This window comes from Daktulosphaira vitifoliae, unplaced genomic scaffold (assembly GCF_025091365.1).
Source record: "Daktulosphaira vitifoliae isolate Bord-2020 unplaced genomic scaffold, ASM2509136v1 Scaffold_4, whole genome shotgun sequence".
NCBI classification, from domain to species: Eukaryota; Metazoa; Arthropoda; class Insecta; order Hemiptera; family Phylloxeridae; genus Daktulosphaira; species Daktulosphaira vitifoliae.
This window is the reverse complement of record NW_026099575.1, coordinates 16,694,396-16,717,687: the sequence shown is the minus strand read 5'-3', so window position 1 is coordinate 16,717,687 and position 23,292 is coordinate 16,694,396. Positions and strand designations below refer to the sequence as shown.

At 25.2% G+C, this 23,292-nt stretch overlaps 2 protein-coding genes across 3 annotated transcripts in view; both read right to left on the bottom strand.

The window, feature by feature from the left end:
- Positions 1-1,959: 1,959 nt before the first annotated feature.
- On the bottom strand, positions 1,960-8,188 carry LOC126904214 (uncharacterized). The gene is made up of 3 exons (XM_050682996.1): positions 7,886-8,188; positions 2,641-5,744; positions 1,960-2,509 (listed from the first exon to the last, which is right to left on the bottom strand). The coding sequence occupies exons 1-3, from the start codon at positions 7,913-7,915 to the stop codon at positions 2,239-2,241; spliced, it is 3,405 nt and encodes a 1,134-aa protein (XP_050538953.1). The 5' UTR covers positions 7,916-8,188; the 3' UTR covers positions 1,960-2,238.
- Positions 8,189-20,973: 12,785 nt separating this feature from the next.
- The window catches only part of LOC126905155 (hydroxymethylglutaryl-CoA lyase, mitochondrial), an 8,663-nt gene continuing 6,344 nt past the window's right edge, over positions 20,974-23,292 (bottom strand). For both annotated transcript variants that reach the window (XM_050684619.1, XM_050684620.1), the window contains 5 exons: positions 22,872-23,038; positions 22,682-22,805; positions 22,377-22,589; positions 21,721-21,909; positions 20,974-21,645 (listed from right to left, as the gene is read on the bottom strand). In XM_050684619.1, the coding sequence (XP_050540576.1) occupies positions 21,358-21,645; positions 21,721-21,909; positions 22,377-22,589; positions 22,682-22,805; positions 22,872-23,038 (981 nt within the window). In that variant the 3' untranslated portion in view covers positions 20,974-21,357. The remainder of the gene's footprint in view (positions 21,646-21,720; positions 21,910-22,376; positions 22,590-22,681; positions 22,806-22,871; positions 23,039-23,292) is intronic.

Here is a 23,292-nt window from a genome sequence, read left to right as displayed (position 1 = left end):
TCTTGTCTTCTATGTGCAAATGGCTGTCGAAAATTAAAAAAAAATGTAATGTTTGCGATAAAAATTATCTTTTATCGGGATGTTTTTTTGTACTTAAAACTGCCATAACTTTTTCAAAAATGAAANATTTTTTTATGAGAAATAATATTTTTTAATAATCCCTTTTTCATTCGACATACTTTATCTTAATCAGGGTATTAATAAGAAACTAGCAGATAATGTAGCTTTTGTAATTATCCACCAATTTCTTAGAATTAAACACTATCTACTGATTTGCATCGAAGCGTTTCTTATGATAGTGATTTTAATCACTGTCAGATTAAATCTATACTGGACCCAACTATGCAACATCCCCACTATGCCGCGACCCCACTGTGCTGGGTTTTTTTAATGATACAAGAGATAATTATCTATTATTTTGTATATTTTTTTATAAATGTGACCCTTTATCTGCCCGCAGGTAGAGATTAAAAATGACAACTTTTTCACAAAAAATTAACTTTTGAAAGTGTTCCAAAAATACTGACACTTATATATATATATAATATATATATTATATATATATCTTAAATTAAAGCTTATGTAATATATTTTATTATGAAAAAAAAAATTTGAACTTTATTTTATTTTTGTGGTAAAAATAGCTACAGTATTTTTGTGTTAAAATTATCGATTTTATATTTTATTTTATTTTAAAATACCTTACAAAGTTTTTGAGTTCGAAAAAAATTTTAACTCACTTGATTTTTATCTCACTTAGATTTAATAACTTTAATGAATATCAAAAACCCCATAACTGTAGTCTTCCCTCGTTTGAAGAAATTTCTTTCTCATACTAATGGTTTCTTTTATACTATGTGATTTTTTTTTTATGGCTCTCATTTATTTCCTCAGTTCTCATTTGATCAACTTTTTTTATCGATACATCAAATGATCACAAATATTATCTAATTAAAGATATTACCCTCAAAAATTGAAAAAATTTCCACTGTATCGATTAAAAAAATAACCAAAAAAATAGGTTAAAAATGATATTTTACACAAATTATTTTTAAAATATTAAAAATCATGTGTGTTTTGTGTTTTTAATTATTTTTTTATCATAATAAATTATTTCAAAAGAAAAATGGATAATTTCTATGTAACTCTTGGTGTTTAAATAGAAGATACAATAGATATATTCAGAACTATTTTCCTTATAGTTATATCCTATAGTTTTTAACTAATTAATAATAATATCAAAAATTATTAGTGATGGAAAAAATATAAATGCTATTTGAAATTAACATGAAACATTGATTAAAAAAAGTATATTTTTTACTCTAATAAAAATTTTTTTCAGACCATTTATTCATAATTAACAACATATTATTATCCAAAAAATTCTGTGTCAAGTCCTTCAATTTTTATACACGTTTGCCTTTAAAATTATAACTAGTTTTTATTTTTTTATAAATTCTCCTAAAAAATTACAATACTAAATTATAAAATATCAATTTCATACTACGTTGAATTGCTCTAATAAATATTTATTCATAAATTATACTTATTAATCAACTTCTAATTAGAAATAATGATAGAAATAGGAGTTAATTTTGCTTTAAAAATAATCAACCAATTTCTTAAAATTAAAGATTATCTACAGATTTGCATCGAAGCTTTTTTTATGATAGTAATTTTAATCATTGTCAGATATCATCTATACTGGACTCAACTGTGCCACGTCTTCACTGTGCTGTTTTTTTTTATAACAATATAATAATAACTTACAGATGAAATTGAGCATAGTACTATGCTTATTTACTTATTTTTTAATTGTGATGTAGTTTGCGTAGTTTAGTTTATGAGCAAAGAAAAATGTTCATTTTTTTTTAAGCTTAAGACATTATTTTAATAAATAAACAATTTATTTCCATTAAAAAATAATATTGATAATTGACATTCAACATAGATTTTATAAATTTTGTTTTATATTAACATATAAAATTATAATAATATTCGTGTTAATATATTTAAATTAACACATAAAAAAACATCGGTAGAATTTACTTATTTAATACTATAATCGTTTTTGCTTAGAATTAATAATATTACAAAATAGACGAAGAGCAATTATTTTCATAAATGAGAATTGCTGAAAAACAATTGAGTTTTAAATATTTTGTTTATCGACTTCACTTTTACTATTAATCATATAATTAAATAATTTTTTAAGTACAATCTATTTTTTAGATCAGTCTAATTATTGCTAGTGGCATTTCTCCTTTTACTCGAGAAGTTGTTCATCCTGCTGTAACCGGATACAACCTGAGGATCTTCTTTTGCTCTATTTCCAGACACAACGACGTCTACTTCTTGGTCAGATGATAAATTATCCAAATCGTGACTCTGAGAATTAGACTCGGCAACATTTACAAAAGTCGCACTCAAATCGCCTGATAATTTGCTGACCCGATTATGTGTCACATCATACATGTAAATCTCTTTTCCATTTAATTTATTTAATGGTCTGAAAAATCAATACATGTTGTAGTTTTTAATTTTGCTTAAAATTTTGTTTAAAAAAATATTAAAATATATAAAGAACCAAGATTTTTTTAACATCAAATAAAGATCTATATATATATATATATGACTTACTTAGTAACCAGCAGGATTACTGATTGTTCGTTAGCTGGTGTCATTTTCTCTTTCTGTAACCATGTCTCAAAATTACGTCTGCTTGGGTCCTTGACAAGGTTCTTTACAATATCTCCTACAATAAAATGAACTCCTTTCACTTGAACAGCAGTATTTCTAGACGATCTAGTCTGTTCATCTGACAAGTCATATGCTACAGGTGATAGAATAACAACACTTCCGATTGCCTTGTTTTTCAACAACGGCGAGTTTGGTATTGGAAATTGTGAACCATTAATATTAAGTGGTAAAAATCTATTATATCCGGTGTCATTTAAAACGACTGGATCAAGTGTATGAGCTTTTGGTCGGTCCATGTATTTATTTTCAATATTTTTTCCTTCTTCAGTTGTTGGGTCATATTTAATAATTTTCATTTGAACATTAGTGCTGTTTAAAGGGAGTGCTATTGATGGCACTGGATCACTTGCTTGACCTTGACTACCATATAAATTTTCTAGAGCTTCAGGAGGTAAACTCTCTATAGGTATATCACCAACTTTATCGTAATCTAATATTTGAATATCAGCATTGCTTAATATGCCAGAAGAAAGTAATTGTTCTCGTAATTCGTCTGGGACTTCATCAGGAAGTACAGCAACCTTTTTACTATCTGTTTTCTTTGATTCGTCTTTAATTACTTCTTGAGTAACAGGTTTAGGTGATGTTCCAATTGTAGTGACGTCTTTATATTGAGGTGTTACAGGTGATAATATAGATTTTTCAGTAGTTTTAAGAACTGATTTGTGTGTAAAATCTATAGAACTTTTCATCGTACTTGGACTAATAAATTCTTTATCTTGAACTTTTTGAGAACTTTGATGGCTATTTATTATTTGCCAAGTACTATTTGTTCGAAAGGAGTTTTGTTCGGGTTGCATATGTTGATATTTCTTGAAATTTTCATTAATTTGTCCTGATTGGACTGATTGCTGATGAGTATCAATAGTATACTCATTAGAAGGAGTTATTTGAAATTGTGGACTTGATGTTGGCTTCGCATCAGAATTAAATTGATGTTGTATTTGAGTAAAAGCTGTCTTGATTTCTGGATTAAATTGTTGTTTTTCTGTTTGTTGTTGTGTAAAAGTCGGCGAATTGTTGTTTAAAGGTCTACGAACTTCAGGTCTAAATTGTTGTTGAAGAAATTGTGGTTGTTGAAACTGTAATTTTTGAAGTGGTTGTTGGAATTGTGGCTGCTGAAATTGACCCTGTGTAAATTGCGGAAGTAATATTTGAGATTGCTGTGGCTGTATTGATGGAAAATTTGATTGTTGTGGAAGAAACTTTAATTCAACTGAATGTTTTGTTCCGACAAGTTGGTTATTAAAGTTTCCTGCGAATTGTGGTGGTTGTAATGGACGTCTATCACTTGGTACAAATGGATTATTCGAATTTGGCGGTACACTTGGAGAGTTAGTTGGAGGACTATGTGGTCTATAATTTATAATATTTTGATTAGGAGTTCGGTTTTCAAATGGTCTTTCTATATTTAGATTATTCTCAAATGGCCGGTTTATAATCGGATGATTTTGTATTTGACGATTATCAAAAGGTCTATTTTGAATAGATAGCTGTTCAAAAGGTCTGTTCTGGACAAACTGTTGTTCAAATGGTCTATTTTGAATCAAATGTTGTTCATACGGTCTATTTTGATTGAGTTGGTGTTCGAATGGTCTATTATTACCTGACTGCTGTATAGCTGGTTTATTTTGAAATGGTTGCTCAAAAGGTGGTGGCTGCTGTTCAAATGGTCTATTTTGAACCAAGTGTTGTTCCAAATGTCTATTTTGATTGAGCTGGTGTTCAAAAGATTGATCGGAATATGGATGAGTTTCAAAAGGTTTATTTATAAACTGGTTTTCTTTACTTGGCTGGACGACTCTTTCTTGAGGAACGCCTGTGAATATTTGTGGTGGATTTAATTGAAACGCTGGGATGTTATGTTGATTAAATTGTTGTTGTTTGTAGTTTTCGTTGAATTCTAACGGCCTTTGTTCAACAATGCCTTCAAAATTGTTTTGTTGCAGTTTTAATGATGATTCATGACCTTGTATTCTTGAATGAGAATTTTGATCTCTAAAAAGATTTTGAACTAATGAATCAGTTTTTTTAAATTGTTGTGGTTGATCTAAATTATTTTTCAAATGATGAATACCTTGAAGAGGGTGATTAGAATTTTGTGGTGTTGAAGCAAAGTTATTAATTCGCTGATACTCAGTATGTTGTATATTAGGTTCAATATAACTCCTTTTATGTTCCTTGATAGAGGTATTAAGCTTATTTTGTTCTTCACTCGGTGCACTAATCGAATCTCTTTTTTGAGCTTCGTCTAACGTAGAGCTCCATTTTTGTTCAGTTTTGCCAAATGTAACTTTAAGGCCACTTCCATGATAAATTTCAGAATCGGGCTTAATAATAGTCCTATAAGTTGTACTAGGAGCTGGAGCTTCTGTTGCGTATGTATATTGTGGCACAACTTCTGATGCGTATGTCGTTTCACTTTCTGTTTCAGCACTAGGAGTTATTGCTGGAATTGGTGCCTCATAGATAACATCTTCTTTATTCCCATAAGAATTAGGATTTTTCTTGTATTTTACATAAAACACTTGAACTGGTTCTTTTGATGGCCGAGTAACAGGAGTAGGAGGAGGAGTAGCTGGTAATGGAAGTGACTCATTTGATTCTTTAATTATTATCTCAATAATTGGTTCTGGTTCTTTATAATAATCTTGTTGAAAAGGTACACCATAATTGGTACCGGGTGGCCCGTAATCAGTTGATATTCTAGGTTCTGAACCTTTTGCGCTGCTATCAGGAATTACTTTGTCTAATGCTACATTAGTAGAGTTTGTATAAAGGGGATCATGCTGTGAATAATGAACTAAAGGTTCCATTTTTACAGCATATGGTGGAATATGTGTCTGCTTGTATTTTAAATTTGTTGAGCTGGAATCCCATAATGATGTTGGCTTATGATTCTTAGGTCTATCTGCTATAAGTTTCGACTGATCCAAATTTTTTATGCATATAACATTAAAAGACAAACAGATCAGCAAAAACACCTAAAATAATATTTAACATAAAACATTTTGATTAATATTACGTATTACGTTTAACTATTAATTTATATTTAATTAATATGATTTTTTTTTAAATAAAATAATAATATATCATAATATATTATTATTATAGTTATGAAAACTATATTGACTATTTTGTTTTTTCTTTAAAATAAATAATTATTTTATTAAACTTTTAGACAATTTTCAAAAAAAAAAACTCCACAATGTTTAGACTTAATTTTTAATAAACATTTTAATTCTCAACCAAAAACCAATCAACGTTTTTTTTTACAAAAATGAAAAAATGATATCCTTTCGCCTAAATTATCTTCCATAACGAGATTTAAAGTATTTTAAAAATATTTGTATTAGACTAAACTTGAATACATAAGAAAAATTACTATATCTTGGACGTTTATTAATGGATTACTAAGATGTTACTTGTTATTTATTAACAAATTTAGACATACTTTTTAAGACTATAGTTTATGCAATTTTTCCTGTTCTTAAAAGTTTGCTAATCATGAAAATAAAAAAAAAAATGGTGTTTTATGAATAAAATTATTCACAGAACTGAAACGAATAATTGACGTCAACGGTTTAAACACAATATATATAAGGTTTTCATGTTACCTATATTAGTAAATATCTGTATACACCCATCTGTGCTCCGTGATATAATAAGTACTTCAATGACTATTATACCATTTAATATCTTATTAAAATTATTTAGTTAAATTGCTAAAGCTAGTGGAAACAATAGCGATCTAGACGATATAATGTGAACAGTGAAAAAGATCTTGCTGAGAAAAAACAATAAGAGAAAATCGTGTGATTTCCTGTAAACATTATTTAACAATGGTCAAATTGCTGAAGTTCTTTCTAACATTAGATTGACACTTCCCGTATTTGACATTGCTGTAATAATGTAACAAAAATATTCTAAAGAAACTTACTTGTTCTTATATAAATTATACAATAATATATAATTAGTTATGATAATTAAAAAAATGATATGTCAGAAAGATTAATAAAAATATTTTTAATTTACATGAATTAATGTTTTACAGTTTAACATTTTTTTTTTAATTTCTTTAAAATCATGTTTTACAAGTAACTTATATTTTAAGGTTTGATAATTATTAAATTAAGACACCAATTTCACTAGTGGAGAATAATGAAATATCAATTATTATATAGATGTGGAGAATTACTTGGGTTGCAATTTAATTCGAATAAAAATCAACATTTTGTTTAAAACTACACAAAGAAAATATATAAATTTTATTTTTCAAAGAATTATTAAATCAGAGTGATAATTTTTAGATAGGTTGAAATTTTAATATAATAATTTTTAATTTATGTAAAATTGTTTGATACTTTTACGCGTTTATAAATAAATGCTTTTACACACGTTATTGTAATAGTTAAAATACTTATACAAGCGAATTTATGAATTTAAAAATCTATAGCTTATGTTGAAAAGCTAAAAATTAAAAACGGATACTTGGGATTATTTATAATTCATACAGAGAAAAACGTTTTTTATCGTGTTCCAAAAAGTTTCATTTCAAATCTATCATGAAAGTTCATTTTCGCACTTCAAAAATATCTATTTGTAAAAAACATAAAAAAAATTTGATTTTATTTCTTAAAACTTCACTAAAATAGACATATGAGCTTTTAAAATATGGTCACAGAAATATTTAAAAAAAATTATATTATTTATGTAAATGTTAAATAATTTTATAATATATTTTAATAAAAATTTATAACTGGGAATTATAAATAATTTATTTTATTTTATTTCTGTATGTTTTTGAATGTTATAAAAAAGAAGTTGTTCCTCACAATTAAGGTTTAGTTCTCACTTTGAAGATGAAAAATTAAGATATTTTCAAAAGTTTTATTTAGTTGAAGAAAGTGATGAGAACAATTTCATGAATAAGAAGTTACTTTTAATGTTATTCCTTGCTTTAAAATATATGATTCAGTGTGCAATTATTTTTATTTTCAAGAGAGATAACTTGATTAATAAAACTTAATTATTCAACGTATTTTATTGTAAATGTATTTACATCTACAATAATATTTCAATATTACATTTAATTACGGAGAAAAATATTGTATGATTATCTCACCTGTAGAAGAACTCTATGTGACATAGACATAGTTATTATGCTTTAAAAAATTAATTGTTAAAAATTTATCTTGAAGTCTTCATTTCCAGTTTATACTAATCTTACAAATAATTGAAAACAATATAAACATTAAACCAAAAATATGATTTGTAATAATAATTCTAATAACATATATTTAATATTGACACTTAATTAACCGTACGATATAATAGACGTAAATGATTCTATTACAATAAAACACAGTTTTTTAACATATGAGTTTTAACCTGTACAGCCGTCTGTCGGAAACTGGTCACTTTCTTCTTTGGGTGCTATAATCACACCCGCTACTACTGTAAAGATGTCTAATATTCCCTACCTAAAACTACTATTTTATTTGTTATTCTTGTTCGTATAATACTTTCGTTTGGAATGCTCTTCGCCGTTAATATTTGCTTTTTAATAAGAGGTATAATCTAAACAGATAATGTAACACGGATACTGAATTATTTTTTTTTTTTTTGAAAGGCGAAGGGTTCGATTTTTTCATATGGTTACTTATGATTATATCCATTTGTTTCACTAACAACACTGCTTATAAATAAATACTTATTTATAAAGAAATATCTTTCTCTTTTAACCGAACAATAAAATATAAGTTATAAATCTTCCTTCAATCAATTATCTGCTGTCTAAAATAATGAACCCATTTCAAACAATGTATTTTCTCAGTAAACTTAAAAATAAAGTACAATAATAAAACATTATAACTAATCCCAATTATTATAAACATCATCAAACATGTTGCGTAAAAAAAATTAATCAATTTTGTTTTTACTTTAATTAAAAGTAAAGACTTGTTAACAAAACAATAAAAAGTATTGATCAAACCCAATGATCACGATTTTTTATATTGTAAGGATGTATTAATACTATAGATGGACATTTTCAAATATTTTAAACTATCGAATAACTATTCGAATTGTGTTTATACAACCGAATAGTTTATTTTTAGCATAAACTATCGAATAGTTTTAAAAACTATTCGAATATATTGTGTAACTATCGAATATTTTTTGAATGACTATGGAATAGTTCGAATAGTGGACACATATCGAATAACTCCATAGATACTATTTGATATTTCCCATTACTAATTAATTCGGTAACGCGAAATTGTTTACTTCTTTAATAATCAACGTCATATATTTAAAAAATAATAATTTGTTCATCGTTTTGTCATTTTATGATCCATAGCTATAACTGTTGCAATAATTTATAAAAAAATCTAAAACATGTTTATTTTCATATCCATTTTTAATTTATTTACAATTCTTTTTTTATGCTCAAATTATCCAATACAGCAAAGTAATTGTTTCTAGAAGTTGCTGCATTTAAACGACACCGTGGTGTTAATTTTAATCGTTAATTGCATAACTTTAATTATATTCTATATTATTACTAATATAGTGCCAATAATTTGACACCAACTAGCCCAAAAACTGAAATTAGTTTCAATATCTTTTTTTAATTTGAGAAAATTATAGTATATAAATTATAATATCTTTATTTATTCACTTAATAGAAATATTGATAAATTTTTTAGTACCCAATCAATATCAAGTCGCTAAATTTTAAGTTTTTTACTCTATACACAATTATTTTGAAATTATTATTTAGTTAATAGGGGCGTCAATTGGTAGTGGAAACTTGCGTATATTCTCCAGTCTAATTTTTAATGAAAAAAAATCGTATTCTTGCTAATCAAGTCGTATTTTGAGCAAATTCATTGCTTGTTAAAAGTCAATTTATAATAGTCAAAGAAATGAAGTAAAAATGAATTTTTTTTTGAAATTTAATTTAATTTAATAATTTGATATTTAATTTTCAATTATTTAAAATGAATAAGAAATCCGATATTAACAAGCTCTCCATTGATATTATAATCAGATACAACACAGATTCTTACTTTACAAAATATTGTTTATCAATCAGCCCGAATCTTAAAATAAAATAAAAATTTCTATGATCATTTTATTTGTAATGTTAAAACTTTAGTTACTAGCATTTTATTCTAAAATGGTCCTAAAATTTTGATCTAAAATATCTTGTTTAAACTATTTTTGATCCTTTAAAAATAATTTTTATGAAAGTTTATAATAAAAAAAGGAAAAATTTTTACATTAATTTTTTGGCTCAGCTTGAAAGTTTAAAATTGATATTAAATAATAGTAAATATTATTAAGAATTTATAAAATGGTATTTTTTAGATTGAGGTCAGGAATTTATATAATTACTATTGACAAAAAATGTATGAATAACTTAACATTATGTTAATATTACTATTTTTTGTAATTATATCTCAAAATAAAATATAATAATTTCTTTACAACTTTTAGTGCTTAAAATTGATATATTCAGATCTCAATTAATTTTTAATTATTCAAATTGATTTACTGCACATAATGCATTCTACTTGTTATGTAATTTAAAAATTATTATAAAGTTAGACATCCTAATAATCAATCATAAATATGATGTGTTGTTGAATTTCATTTTAACCTGTGTTTTTTTTTATTATATTTGAAAAATAAAAAAATAAATTAAGATCAGATTATTTCAATTGCAACTTCTTTTTAAACACTAAAAGTTACAAAGAAATGATTATTATGATTTTTTTTTTTTTTTTTTTAAATTATTAATTACAAAAAATAGCAATTTTAACAAAATGTTGAGTTTTTCATGAATTTTCTATCAATTACAATTATATAAGTTCCTGACCACATATCAATCTCAGCAACACCATTTTTAAATCCTCAAAAAAAAATCTATTTAGTGATATCAATTTCAAACTTTCAAGTTGAGCCAAAAATTGTTATAATAAGTGTTCAGCTTCTTTTTATTATAAACTTTCGTAAAAATTAACTCTAAAGAAGGTAAACAATTAAAAGTCTCACTATAAATATAAGAACGGCTCCAAAAATGTATACATAAAGTTATGAAAACAATTGTTTGCAACATAAATATTTTTACCTTGAGGTNCACAATTTTTTACAACATAAATATTTTTACCTTGAGGTGATTTAGACCTTTATTACACCTAGGTCACCAGAGTAGACCATATTATATCAAAATAANACAATTGTTTGCAACATAAATATTTTTACCTTGAGGTGATTTAGACCTTTATTACACCTAGGTCACCAGAGTAGACCATATTATATCAAAATAATACTACAGAGGTAATTGTGATGGAGTTATTTATTGATTTATTGTAGGTTTGTGAAGGGAGTTATTTACACAATTAGAAATTAATTTTTTATTCATTAAAATTATCCTAATAATGTTAAATATTTCTAATAATAAAGATTAAATAACAAAAGTTTCAAAATAAGGGCATCATTAGCCGGGGTCATGACCCAGTCGGCCCAGTCCGTAGTTCTGCCTATGTTTACCACTCTAGGCCAAATAATCATTTAGAATTTCTCGTTACATGTTTTTCTTCATTTTTTTTATGTTGAACCAATAACTTTAGTATTTTTTCTTACGGTCATAATTTTTAATATTGCCATTGCTTTCTCCAAAAATGTATTACAATTACACATAGGCGTCTACAGGAAGATAGTATTGACTTTTTGACTCTTTGATTAATCAATTTTCATTATCAATTTGTAAACAAAAAAATTTCACGAAAAAAACCTTCATCCTTATTTAACAAAATTATAACAATTTTTAAATTTAAGGCGAACCTCTAGGGTAATAATATATGATTGATTTAGTCAAATTTACCACAGAGAAAAAAAGGACGCAGAATAAAGAGCAAATGTAAAATAAATATTTTATGAACAATTTAAATTAATAAATAAAATTTTTAGTCTTTTAATTATTAAATATTTTAAATATTGTTCTTAAAATAACTGACTGATAACTTACAAAACAATATTGTGTCGTTAGAAGTGTTACCTCATCTCTAGATTTGACTGTTTGTACCAAAATCTAATATCTAAAGAACAAGAAATCTGTATAAGATTTACATTATTCTGCTTTATTAAACCAAAGTTAATTCGTAATTTTGATAATATTAAAATTAATTATTAACATTTTTTTCTCTAAAAAATATATGTATGATAGAAAGAAAAGTTTTTCTATTATTAAGAAATTTACACAGAAGATCACAATAATCAACAAATTATTGGTAAGCTAAAAATGTTATAGTATCATAAATATTAAGTTAATCACAATAATAACTAGTGACAAAAAATTATCCATAGGTAAGCTACATTTCCTTAATTTTCATCGACCAATTTTGAACTTATTCTTTAAAAACTGATATGATAATTATTAAACAAGTATTAGTCATCTTTCTACTATTTTATCAACTAGACAATCTCAAATTCATCAATGTCGAATTTATTATATTATATTTTATCCAAATAGTTTTAATTGGTACGTAAATACTACGTAATAATTATAATTGCATAATTCTTTATTACAGTACTAATTAACATATAAAATGGATATAAAGGCCCATTAAATGGTGATCGAAAATTACGTATTTAAGTTATTTTTCTTATTAGCATAAAGTAAATTAACAATGATTATGATGACATCACTGTTACTGTTGACAAATAGATGTAATAGTACTAGTGCATTATAAATATGAAGTAATTTTTGTTGACTCGACGTATTTCAAAACAACGTACTACAATATATATACTCGAATGTCATAGATATAATTATGATAGAAAATTTATCGTAAATTGGCGTGAGATGAATAATTATTATTAAAATCAGTCATGTAACATTATATTTTTACAGTAAATATTTTCACAAGACTTTTTCCAAAAATTCATTTTTACTAAATATTGACACTGTGTTGTTAATCATTTAGTATATATGTGCGATGTAAGAAATTTAAAAAATGTGAATAAAATTCAATGGAATTTTAAATGGGTTTACGTAAGTATATTTCTTGTAAATAATTTACCTTAAAATTATTTAATATTATATCTTTTTAGAAAAAAGTATTTGTTTTATTTTTTTACCCGAGTAAAAAAAGTAGATAAATAATATAAATTAACTTTCACGCTTCATGCGTTCTTTAATTAAATGAATATATAGTTATATTATAAAAAATGACCATTCATTTCTCAAATACGTAAGATGAATAAATAATATACGTTAATGTAATAATATTATCTTTAATAAAAATTGTATAAAATCATCTAATTACACGGAAATCGTTGTATATATCGCTAATCAACTTTTTTTCATTAGTTTACTTGAAACATATTGTTTTTGAAATATAAATTCAAAAATATTGAGTTATAGTTCAGAAACTTTTATAGGAAAAGCTTTTTTCAAATAATTTCTTAATGACCTTTATTTAAGTATAATTATAAGCCATATATGTAGCTTTAACAATAAAGTGCATCAATATAGCCAAAAATTATATTATTATTCATAAAACACAAACCTCTTCATTCTTTCATTTTCTTTCAAAATATATTTCAAATAATTTTCTGAAAAATATATAAACAAGAACTAATACTGTAGGACTTACCATTTTATTATTTAACATTTAATTTTTTATAACTATTGTAATATCTACTAAAGATGTGGGCTCAAGTTCGAATCAAGTTACAGGATTTGAACATTCTTCTAAAACTTAAAATTAAAAAATATATCAATATTATAATCCCATCAACTTACAATACTAATTAATATACACATTAATTATAATTTACATATATTTTTTTATTACTAAACATAATCTATGATTTTATAGAGATAAGTATGTAAGATTTGTGAAAAAAAAAATTCACGATGAAAAATCGATTGAGACAGTAATTTTTTTCTCAAGTAGTCAGTTCTCGTAGAACAGTCGACTGAAATTTCGTTTAATTAATAAAAACAATACTAATAAGCAAGTTGGTTTAAGTCTCATACAAGTATTTATTTTAACGCTCTCACTGAATTCTAGCTGACCAGTATTATTATTTTTGAGTATCTATAAATAAACCAATACATATTTTCATTTTCTTGCGCTTGCCGTATCAAATTTTCTATTGTAATTACTATAGTTTGGGACTCTCACGTGCGAAGATTCTATTTTGTATCTTCGGACATCGTCAACACGTCTGCCACGAAAAAGTAATAATAAAAAGCGATATTTGCTGCAATAACATGTAACATCCGAACGTGCGGTCATTAACAGTGACGTAAAATGGCAGAGATATAAATGTAACTGCGATTAGACTCATAGCCAGAAGTAGTGAAAGGGGATAACACAATAACTCACCATGGCCACCCATGGAAAAAGAGGAACATCATCAGCTTAAGAAAAAAAAAAGTAGTAATAATATAAAAATTGTATTTGTATTTTTCCGTTACAGAGACGATTAAGTGGACGTTCGGGAGATGAGAGAAATGAAAGTATCGCTGGGTCACTGGGGTCAATACAGTCGCCACGGTGTAATGGCATTAGCTGAAAGAAGTAAAAAGTTTTATCGCTGCCGCCGCACATGGGAACGTTTCGGCCACAACACATTAATATGTACGCGCACGTTCACTAAATAGATATAACGATGCGATAGTCGTTCCCGTTAAATTATTTTGTGTAGTCTACTGTATTAAGATAAGTTTTTTTAGAGAAAAAAAAATCATACTCAAGTAACCTTGTAAGTTCATTTCATATGTGTTTTTACACATTTTTAATTGAGTTGCGGTGATGGTGTTTCTCAAATTGCAATAAAAAATTGTCATTGCGTAATCGCTAATCGAATGATTAATAACTTGTAATACGAGTAAGAGATAGGATAAGCAAATATAATATTTTATGCCTAAACACGACTCTTCCTGAAATGTCGTTTATGTTTAACAGAAAAACAACACTCGACATTTAACTTTCACCAACAAAGTTCCTTTAAAGTCAATATTGCTCGCTGTTATTTCCTGAGCAAGAATATACTCGTACCGAACCATTTACTCATTGTGCAATGGACATACCGCAGTACATTAGTTTTGGTTCAACACGCATTGTGCATTTTAATTTTAATACATAATGATAGTAATTTTTCTATTGTGTTTCGTATGGTCTACAATGTACACATCCGATATTAATTTGAAATATAACGTTTTACTTAAAAACTAATTTTAAAACACTAAAATTAAAGTTTAGTTTATTTAAAAAAAAAATGATAATAAATAAAAGAGCCTTTCATTATTAAAATGTCTTCATATCTTCAATGAAATAGTACTTAATGTAATCATTCAGAAGTGTAATTCTGAATTCTAATAGGTTTTTTTAGAGAAACGTTATGAAAATTTACTTTCTATTACACTTCCATAATTTAATTTATATTTTGATGTAAATAATTACATTTTGACATTAAAATTCAGTTTTAATATTTCACTTCTTATAAAAAAATTACGAAAACTGTTATAATGGCTAATTGGATGTTTACAACATGATTTAATCATCTACAGATTATCTAAAAAAAGTGTAATATGTTTTAAATATGTAAGCATTTGATTACTAGATCAATCACCACCAATAGTCTTGAGAGCAAATTAATTTTCTATTTCTAGTAAAGAGCAATTATCATAATTGGCACGCGAATCGTGCACGTCCATGATTTATATGATGTCTATTTTATGCGCAGAAAGTCATTGTTGAGTGAATTGAAGTGAAGGAAGATTAATAATTCATTGGCGTAGTTTCAGGAATCAGACGTTAGTAAGACAGAAAGAAAGAGTGAAATATTAACATATATATATACATTGTTGAAGACTGAAAAGGATGATATGTCTTTTGCTTTCATACAAAACAATCGTTTTCACTTTCGATACANGAAATATTAACATATATATATATACATTGTTGAAGACTGAAAAGGATGATATGTCTTTTGCTTTCATACAAAACAATCGTTTTCACTTTCGATACAACGGCCATGGCACGAGGACATAAGTATCAATAATCAAAAAGATAAAAAATGTTGATTTTTCATCATTAAAAAATTGAAAAATACGTATGAAAACTTTATACTTAGTGATTAGAAATCGATCCGTTAATGTGATAGATAATGTATTCTAACTGAGAACTGTTAACGCGTAGTTAATTTTGTTATAAATCTACACAAACTGCTGCAACTTGCTTATTATTTAATATCAATAAAACGATGACTGCGTATTTATTTTTTAATATTTGTTTTGAAATATTTTTTTTATATAGCAAAAACAGTAACTATTATTATTTTAGTGAAAGTAGAATTGAATAATAATTGTATATAGTGACTGTCGTTATTTTCATTCACACTATTCAAATGATGTGCTAAATAAAATTGTTAAAACTTCTTCGGCTGATGCATTAGTAGAACCGTAAGAGACATTAAATAAGTACTATTATTAAAAAAATTTTTGTTTTACATTTTATTATTTAGATCCAATAGTATTTTGAGAAATTTTATTTTAGTTGAAGTGTTACGTTAATACGTTTTAACGTTATTACGTTAATAGATAATTCTATAGGGTACCTTATCACTGACATTCTAAATGTCGGGTAAATGGTGAGTAGATAATAATTTTAATTAGTAATTAAAAGTCGTTAAAATATTGATCAAAATGTACTGATGACTAAATAATCTCTTCAAGTTCATCATGTAATTTATTTTTTTAGATTTCATTAAATTCATAAATTCAATATTTCTCGCGTCTTTTGGTATTGCTCTTAAGATATTACTATTATAATAGTTTAATAAGTGTGATACATTTTACCTACTACTTCATAAACAATAATTTATAATTTTACAAGAAATTATTAATGCATTAGACATTTTTATTAAACTTAAATTATCATTAATACTTGTAAATATTTAAAAAAATAATGATTTTGTTTTCACATGCCTTATACGGTTATTTTACTGTTACCAATATTGAAAAATCCTTTTTCTGTAAATTAATTGTAAAATATTAATATTCGGTAAAATAAAATATCTAAATTATTACAGTGACATATAGCAATATATTTTTCATTTGTATGAATATATTTTGTTGATAAAATCAACAGATAATAAGATAATATATGTTTTATTATATTTGTATAATATTCTTAATATTCATGTCGTATTTCTATAACAGAGAATTTATTTGAACCCCTGGACAGAACTTAGTTCTATTGTTAATAATAAACATTACTTTATTTGACATTTTTATTCTATATTCAAACTATAACAAAATGTACCTACGTCTCATAGATTTTGGTTGATTTTTCAAACTTGTTACTGGGTATATTTTCGACATAAAAGTCATTGTTCCACTGAATTTATTATACTTGTAATGGTTTTTAACTGTTATAATTTTATACCATTAAAATATTCATATCCAGATTTACCTAATTATTCTCTATTTTGAAATTTATAATTCCTGGAAGATGTAAATGATACTTTTTTAACTAGTTCTTCAATTATTAAAAGATTTTCGTCATATTGTTTTAGCTTCGATGCGAAGCTATTAATTTATTATTTATACTATATTTACTAATATTATTTATATTAATTTATACTAAGGTATTGGTTTTACTGCGATGCGTTTTTATTTTATTTTTTTTTTGTGTCTGTTACCACTTTTTCTCAGCTCTCACCGAACCAATTTCTTTCAACAATACGTCAAAAGATCACAAATCGTGTCTAGCCGAAGACATTACCCTCAGAAATTATAAAAGTTTCCCTTGTTCTCCGTAAATGGGGGAAATCTAAAAAAAAATTACAAATTTAAAAATGGCTAATTTTCGACATTTTTTCAATTTTTGTTACTTAATATAGCCATACATCGACGTATTTATATGAAGGAAATATAGGCAACTGCCTACAACAGCATATTTACAACAGCCTAATATTGAATGACAACATATTTATAAAAAGCGAGTTATATGTTTATTGTTGTTATGACATATTGACTTCCTCATAATTATCATAATCGTTTTTATTTATTGTGTATTTATGATATGTATATTAATAGCTACAAGCAATTTATCTTGTGATTTATTAATAAACATAAATGTGCTTGAAAATATTTTTAAATACTTATTTTTTTTTGAGGAAGAATAAGTAGTGTTATAGTAAAAATATATAAAAATGAGCCCCCTCAGTCATAACGTAATGAAATTTTTAAATGCTTATGGGCGGAAAATATGTGAATACGCCCCTGCTGCCATAACTTTTTTAAAATGTATGGATCAATACAATTTTTTTAATAGATATATTAAGTATTAACCTATAATTTGGTAATTTTTTTTTTATCTGACCCTTTACCCTTTTTCTAGTAAAGGGTAAAACTAGTAGAAAATTTACTTTTGAAATTGTTCCAGAAATACTGACTCTTATTTATATATATCTTAAATTAAAGTTTATGTAATGTACTCTAATACGGAAAAAAAAATGTCTAACTTTATTTTACTTTTATGGTAAAAATAGCTACCGTATTTAGAAATATGCTATGAGCTTCGATGCGAAGCTGAGAAGGTATTAATTTTACTATGATGTGTTTTTTTTTTTTTATGTCTTTTGCCACTTTTTCTCAGATCTCACTGGACCGATTTCTTTCAAAAGTACGTCAAAAGATCACAAATCGTATCTAGTTGGAGACATTACCATTAAAAATTGAAAAAAATTCTCTCGTTCCCCGAAAATGGGGGAAATATCCAAAAAAATTACAAATTTAAAAATCGGTAAATTTTGTCATTTTTTTCACTTTTTTTTCTTAAAACTTCCATAACTTTTTGAAAAATAAACAAATCAACATAATTTTTTTTTCTACTAAACCTTAGATATTTCCCTTTTGTTTGATATCATTCTGTTGAAAATCTAACACTTAACCTGCTCATAGAGGGGGGATTTAAAATAGCAACTTTTTTACAAAAACTAACTTTTTCAACTTAATTTTTGAAAATGTTCCGGGAATACTGCGTCCTTTAAACATATATCAAATTAAAGCTTATTTTATGTACTATAAAATAAAAAATAAAAAATTTCTCGACGACCTATCTTCTATGCGCAAATGGCTACCGTATTCAAAAATATGCTATTTTAACAAATTTTTTTTTTTTAAATTAAACACTATCTACAGATTTGCATCAAAGCGTTTTTTATGATAGTGATTTTAATCACTGTCAGATATTATCTATACTGGACCTAACTATGCCACGACCCCACTGTGCTGGGTTATTTTGTGTTAAAATTCTCGATTATGTATTTTATTTTATTTTAAAATACATTACAAAAGTTTTTGAGACAGAGAAAAATTTTTAACGTCATGGATATTTATCTCATTTAGATTCAATAACTTCAATAATTGTCGAGAACCCCATCACTGTAGTCTCTCCTCGTTTGAAGAAAATTCTTATTCATATTAAACTTTTTAATAAAAATTTTATAAAATAAACATTTATTAGGGAGTTTTATTTTAATATAATTTTCACAATCAGTTATCATGTGATTAATTCAATCCGGTTAAATACATTATATCAACTATTTTACCAAATTAAAATTATTACCAGTAGCGTCTTTGAGTAAGTATTGTGGCTTTTAATGAGGAAATATAACATAATTAAAAAAATGTATAATTCTTTTTTTTCGATTATAATTATTCTATTGAGATAAATTAAAGTATTCTAAGGTTGTTTTCTAAGAAATATATATTTTTTTTTAATAATAAACCTAGGGGAGGTTAGGCGATTGAAACCCTACCTTCCCTCCTTACTCATTATAACAATGTTCTAATTGGCATTAAGTATTGATATGTATCTTAAGAATAATGTTAACTTGTTTACTACCAATATATATTATTATTTTTATTAAACATGAAGATATTAAGATAAAATTAATTTTTAATAGAAACTTTGTATAGCATTGCCCATCCATAGTGTAATACTAGTAATAACGCCTACGTATTCGAATATTAGTAATAATTAAATAAATAAATTTTGAAATTTACTTTTGCATGTATAATGTATTTTACATATTAAATATTTTAAATGTCCTCCTGCCATTTAATACATATTTACAAACATCATTTATAATTCACAAAACTATAATATATTTAACAATAGATAGCGTTATGTAAAAATCAGTCATATAACAAAAAAAATTTTAATTTTAAACAGAAAAAATTGTTTGTAATGGAATTTAGGAACTACAATTAAGTCAATATTCCATTGTATATCACTCTAAAATAACGTTTCAAAAAATAACTAAGACATTTTTAAAGTAATAATTTTTTTATTCATTTTTCATGGCCTTTTTTTTTAATTCCAAATAATATAATTTAAGTTTAAAAATTCAATGAATAACAAGATCATTTATAACGAGCACAATTACCAATTTACACTTCCTCGAATTTGGATAACGAAAAAAAATTGTAAGACATAAATAATAAAGAGAGGATATGATTTTTTGTGACATAATAAACCAATTTAAATAATTTAAAATCGTGTTATAAGTTCTAAAGAATATCTATAAAATAAATTGTTTCAAAATAAATAGTTTTGATATTGTTAAATAAAATATTTAGAGTAAAATTTACATAAATTATGTTTTTTTTGGCTAAATAGTTATAATGAAGACCTAAGAATAACCATACCTAATTTTTTTCTTCAATGTAAATTGAAACGTTACTTATGAAAAAGAAAATTAACAAGTATTCGTTTTTTTTTTTAATGTTATTCAATTTTTCATAAAGATAATTAATTCAATTAAACATTTTTAATAATTTTAACGGGGTTAAAAGCTTTATAGTAATAATTCGTAACTAGTTGTAAGTTAAAAATATATATGAAAATAAAAGTTGTTATATAGGCAACTTAATGTGCGGAAATAAGTATGTAAATATTTAATATCATACACATTAATAATAAAATAATTACTTATCTTATCCTAATAAACTAATAATAATTATGTTATAAGTTACTATATACTAAAAATTACCCCTCGTATTTTAAATTATGTTATAATTTAAAATGCGAGGGGTAATTTTCTCAACTTTTGCTTAGTTGTTTATTTTTCTTCAATAAAATTTAACAATTTAAAGGATTAAAAAATTAATGCATAGAATGAACATTTATCAAGGAGTATATTAAATCCAAAAATCTATACAAATAAATATGTTATTCACAGTACAGTACGTACAATTTTAGTAATTTAATATCATCATCACTAGTATCAATAGATAAATGTTTATTAACACAACTAGATTATAAATAATGAATAAATATCACAAAAGTATAAAATCAATTAGGAAAAATAGAAAATTCATAGTAAAATATTAAAAATTATCTATCCTAATTAATAGTAAAATAATAAGATCACATTACAATTTACACATTTCACAAACAAAATATCATGTATAATTATACTCAGTCTTATAAATAATCAATATCATTGTACGTAAAAAATTAAATGGAATAGTCAACAAATTATAAATAATCAATCATTTAGTTATTTTACAACTCTCAGTAATGACTGATTCCTATATGTCTGAAGAAATTTGAGTGGTTTTTCTTTTCCAGATAATGCTCTAGATACTTTAGATTCAGTGTTTTTATTCAGTTCTTCACTTATATATCTGCTTACATTTAATAATGCTTCTATATTTACATCTGTTTCAATATTCATACCTTCTAACATATACACTAAATCTTCTGTAGCAACATTTCCAGATGCTCCTTTGGCATATGGACAACCTCCGAGACCAGCTACAGATGCATCAAAAACTGAAACGCCCATCTACAAAACAACATAATAATTATAAAATGACTAATATTATTAATATTGAATTATATAGTAAATATTTTCTTTTACATCTAGTGCAGTAAGAATATTGGAAAGAGCTTGCCCATAAGTATCATGACAATGAAGTGCCATACTTTCAATAGGCACAACTTTCAAAACTTCTTGTAACATAGGTCTTATTGTTCCTGGAGTTCCAACCCCAATTGTATCTCCAAGTGATATTTCATAACAGCCCATTTCATACAATGCACTAGCAACCTGAAATATTTTATTTATTTAATATAGTTTTAATACAGTTTATATAAATTATTTAAATAAATTTAAGTATAAGTGTTTACAGAGGAGAATGAAATAATATTTAAATGCACAAAAAACCAGAAAAATGTTTATAATTTAGTTTACATTGAGAAGAAAATCTATAATTTATGTAAACTTTCCTTTAAGTCAAAATTTATATAACTATTAATAAATCTAAAACCATTAAACAAGGAATATGGTAGAAATGCAACTTCTAAATTGAATGGCACATTTAATTCCACAATTTTAGTTTTTGAAGAAGTTAAATAAATAAATACAATTTTTTAATATTTTTATCATTCATAATGATCAATTTCTTTGATGCTTCTGTATTTAAAATAGTTTATGGAATTATGAACTTGCTATTACATGATATTTTATTTAGTATTTTTTTATTTTATTTAAATACATGTTATATTATAATTTACCATTGCCACATCTTGTGGTGAAACAGCTCCGTCATAAGGGCATCCACAAACACAAGACACATAACCACGGACTTTAATACCATGATCTAGAGCTGTCGACACGACATCTTCAAATCTTCCTAAACTCTCTTCAATACTGCAATGAATGTTCTTTCGACTAAAACCCTCTGACGCAGAACCAAACACAGCAATCTCTTTGACATCATGTTGCATCTAATTAAGAAATAAATTTTCAATATGAAAAATGAAATCTTAACCAGAATAATATTTAATTTAAATTTTAAATATACACATTAAAAACCTACAGCTGTGAGCAATCCCTTCATATTTGGTACTAGAACTGGGTATGATAATCCAGGAATTTTATCTATCTTCCTATAAACTTCTGCATGATCTGCCATTTGGGGAACCCACTTTGGAGAAACGAAACTGAAAAAGTAGGTTTATGTTTATTTAATAATTATTAAAAATCGTCTTAAAACATTATTTATTTACCTAGTAGCTTCAATATTTTTTAGTCCTGTATGAGACAACCTGTTTATGAATTCTACTTTAACGTCTGTGGGGATTATATTAGGTTCGTTTTGAAGACCATCTCTTGGACCAACTTCGACAATACGAACTTTGGAAGGATATCTTTTTGTAGATTGAACGGCATAGCTCTGAAATATTAAAAAAATATTCTTAAAATTTTAATAAACTAGTCCATATGATAATTGAACAAATTAAATCACATTTTCATTTTTACCATGTCGCATTTCATACATAAGTAAAATATTTAAAAATATATTTTACTTACACTATTTTTAATTACTTAACTGATATTTGCAGGTTAGTATTTCAGGAGGGATAAAAAAGCAAATGCCTCGATAATAATAATTATTAATTTATCTCTTTTTTTTTTTTTTTTTTTTTT

Bases quoted from the DNA above. Each gene is read 5' to 3' on its own strand.
- LOC126904214 (XM_050682996.1), bottom strand. From the start codon at position 7,915: ATGTCTATGTCACATAGAGTTCTTCTACAG. The intron at 5,745-7,885 runs GTGAGATAATCA...ATATTATTTTAG, and splicing joins CACATAGAGTTCTTCTACAG to GTGTTTTTGCTGATCTGTTT. The intron at 2,510-2,640 runs GTAAGTCATATA...TTGATTTTTCAG, and splicing joins GTAATCCTGCTGGTTACTAA to ACCATTAAATAAATTAAATG.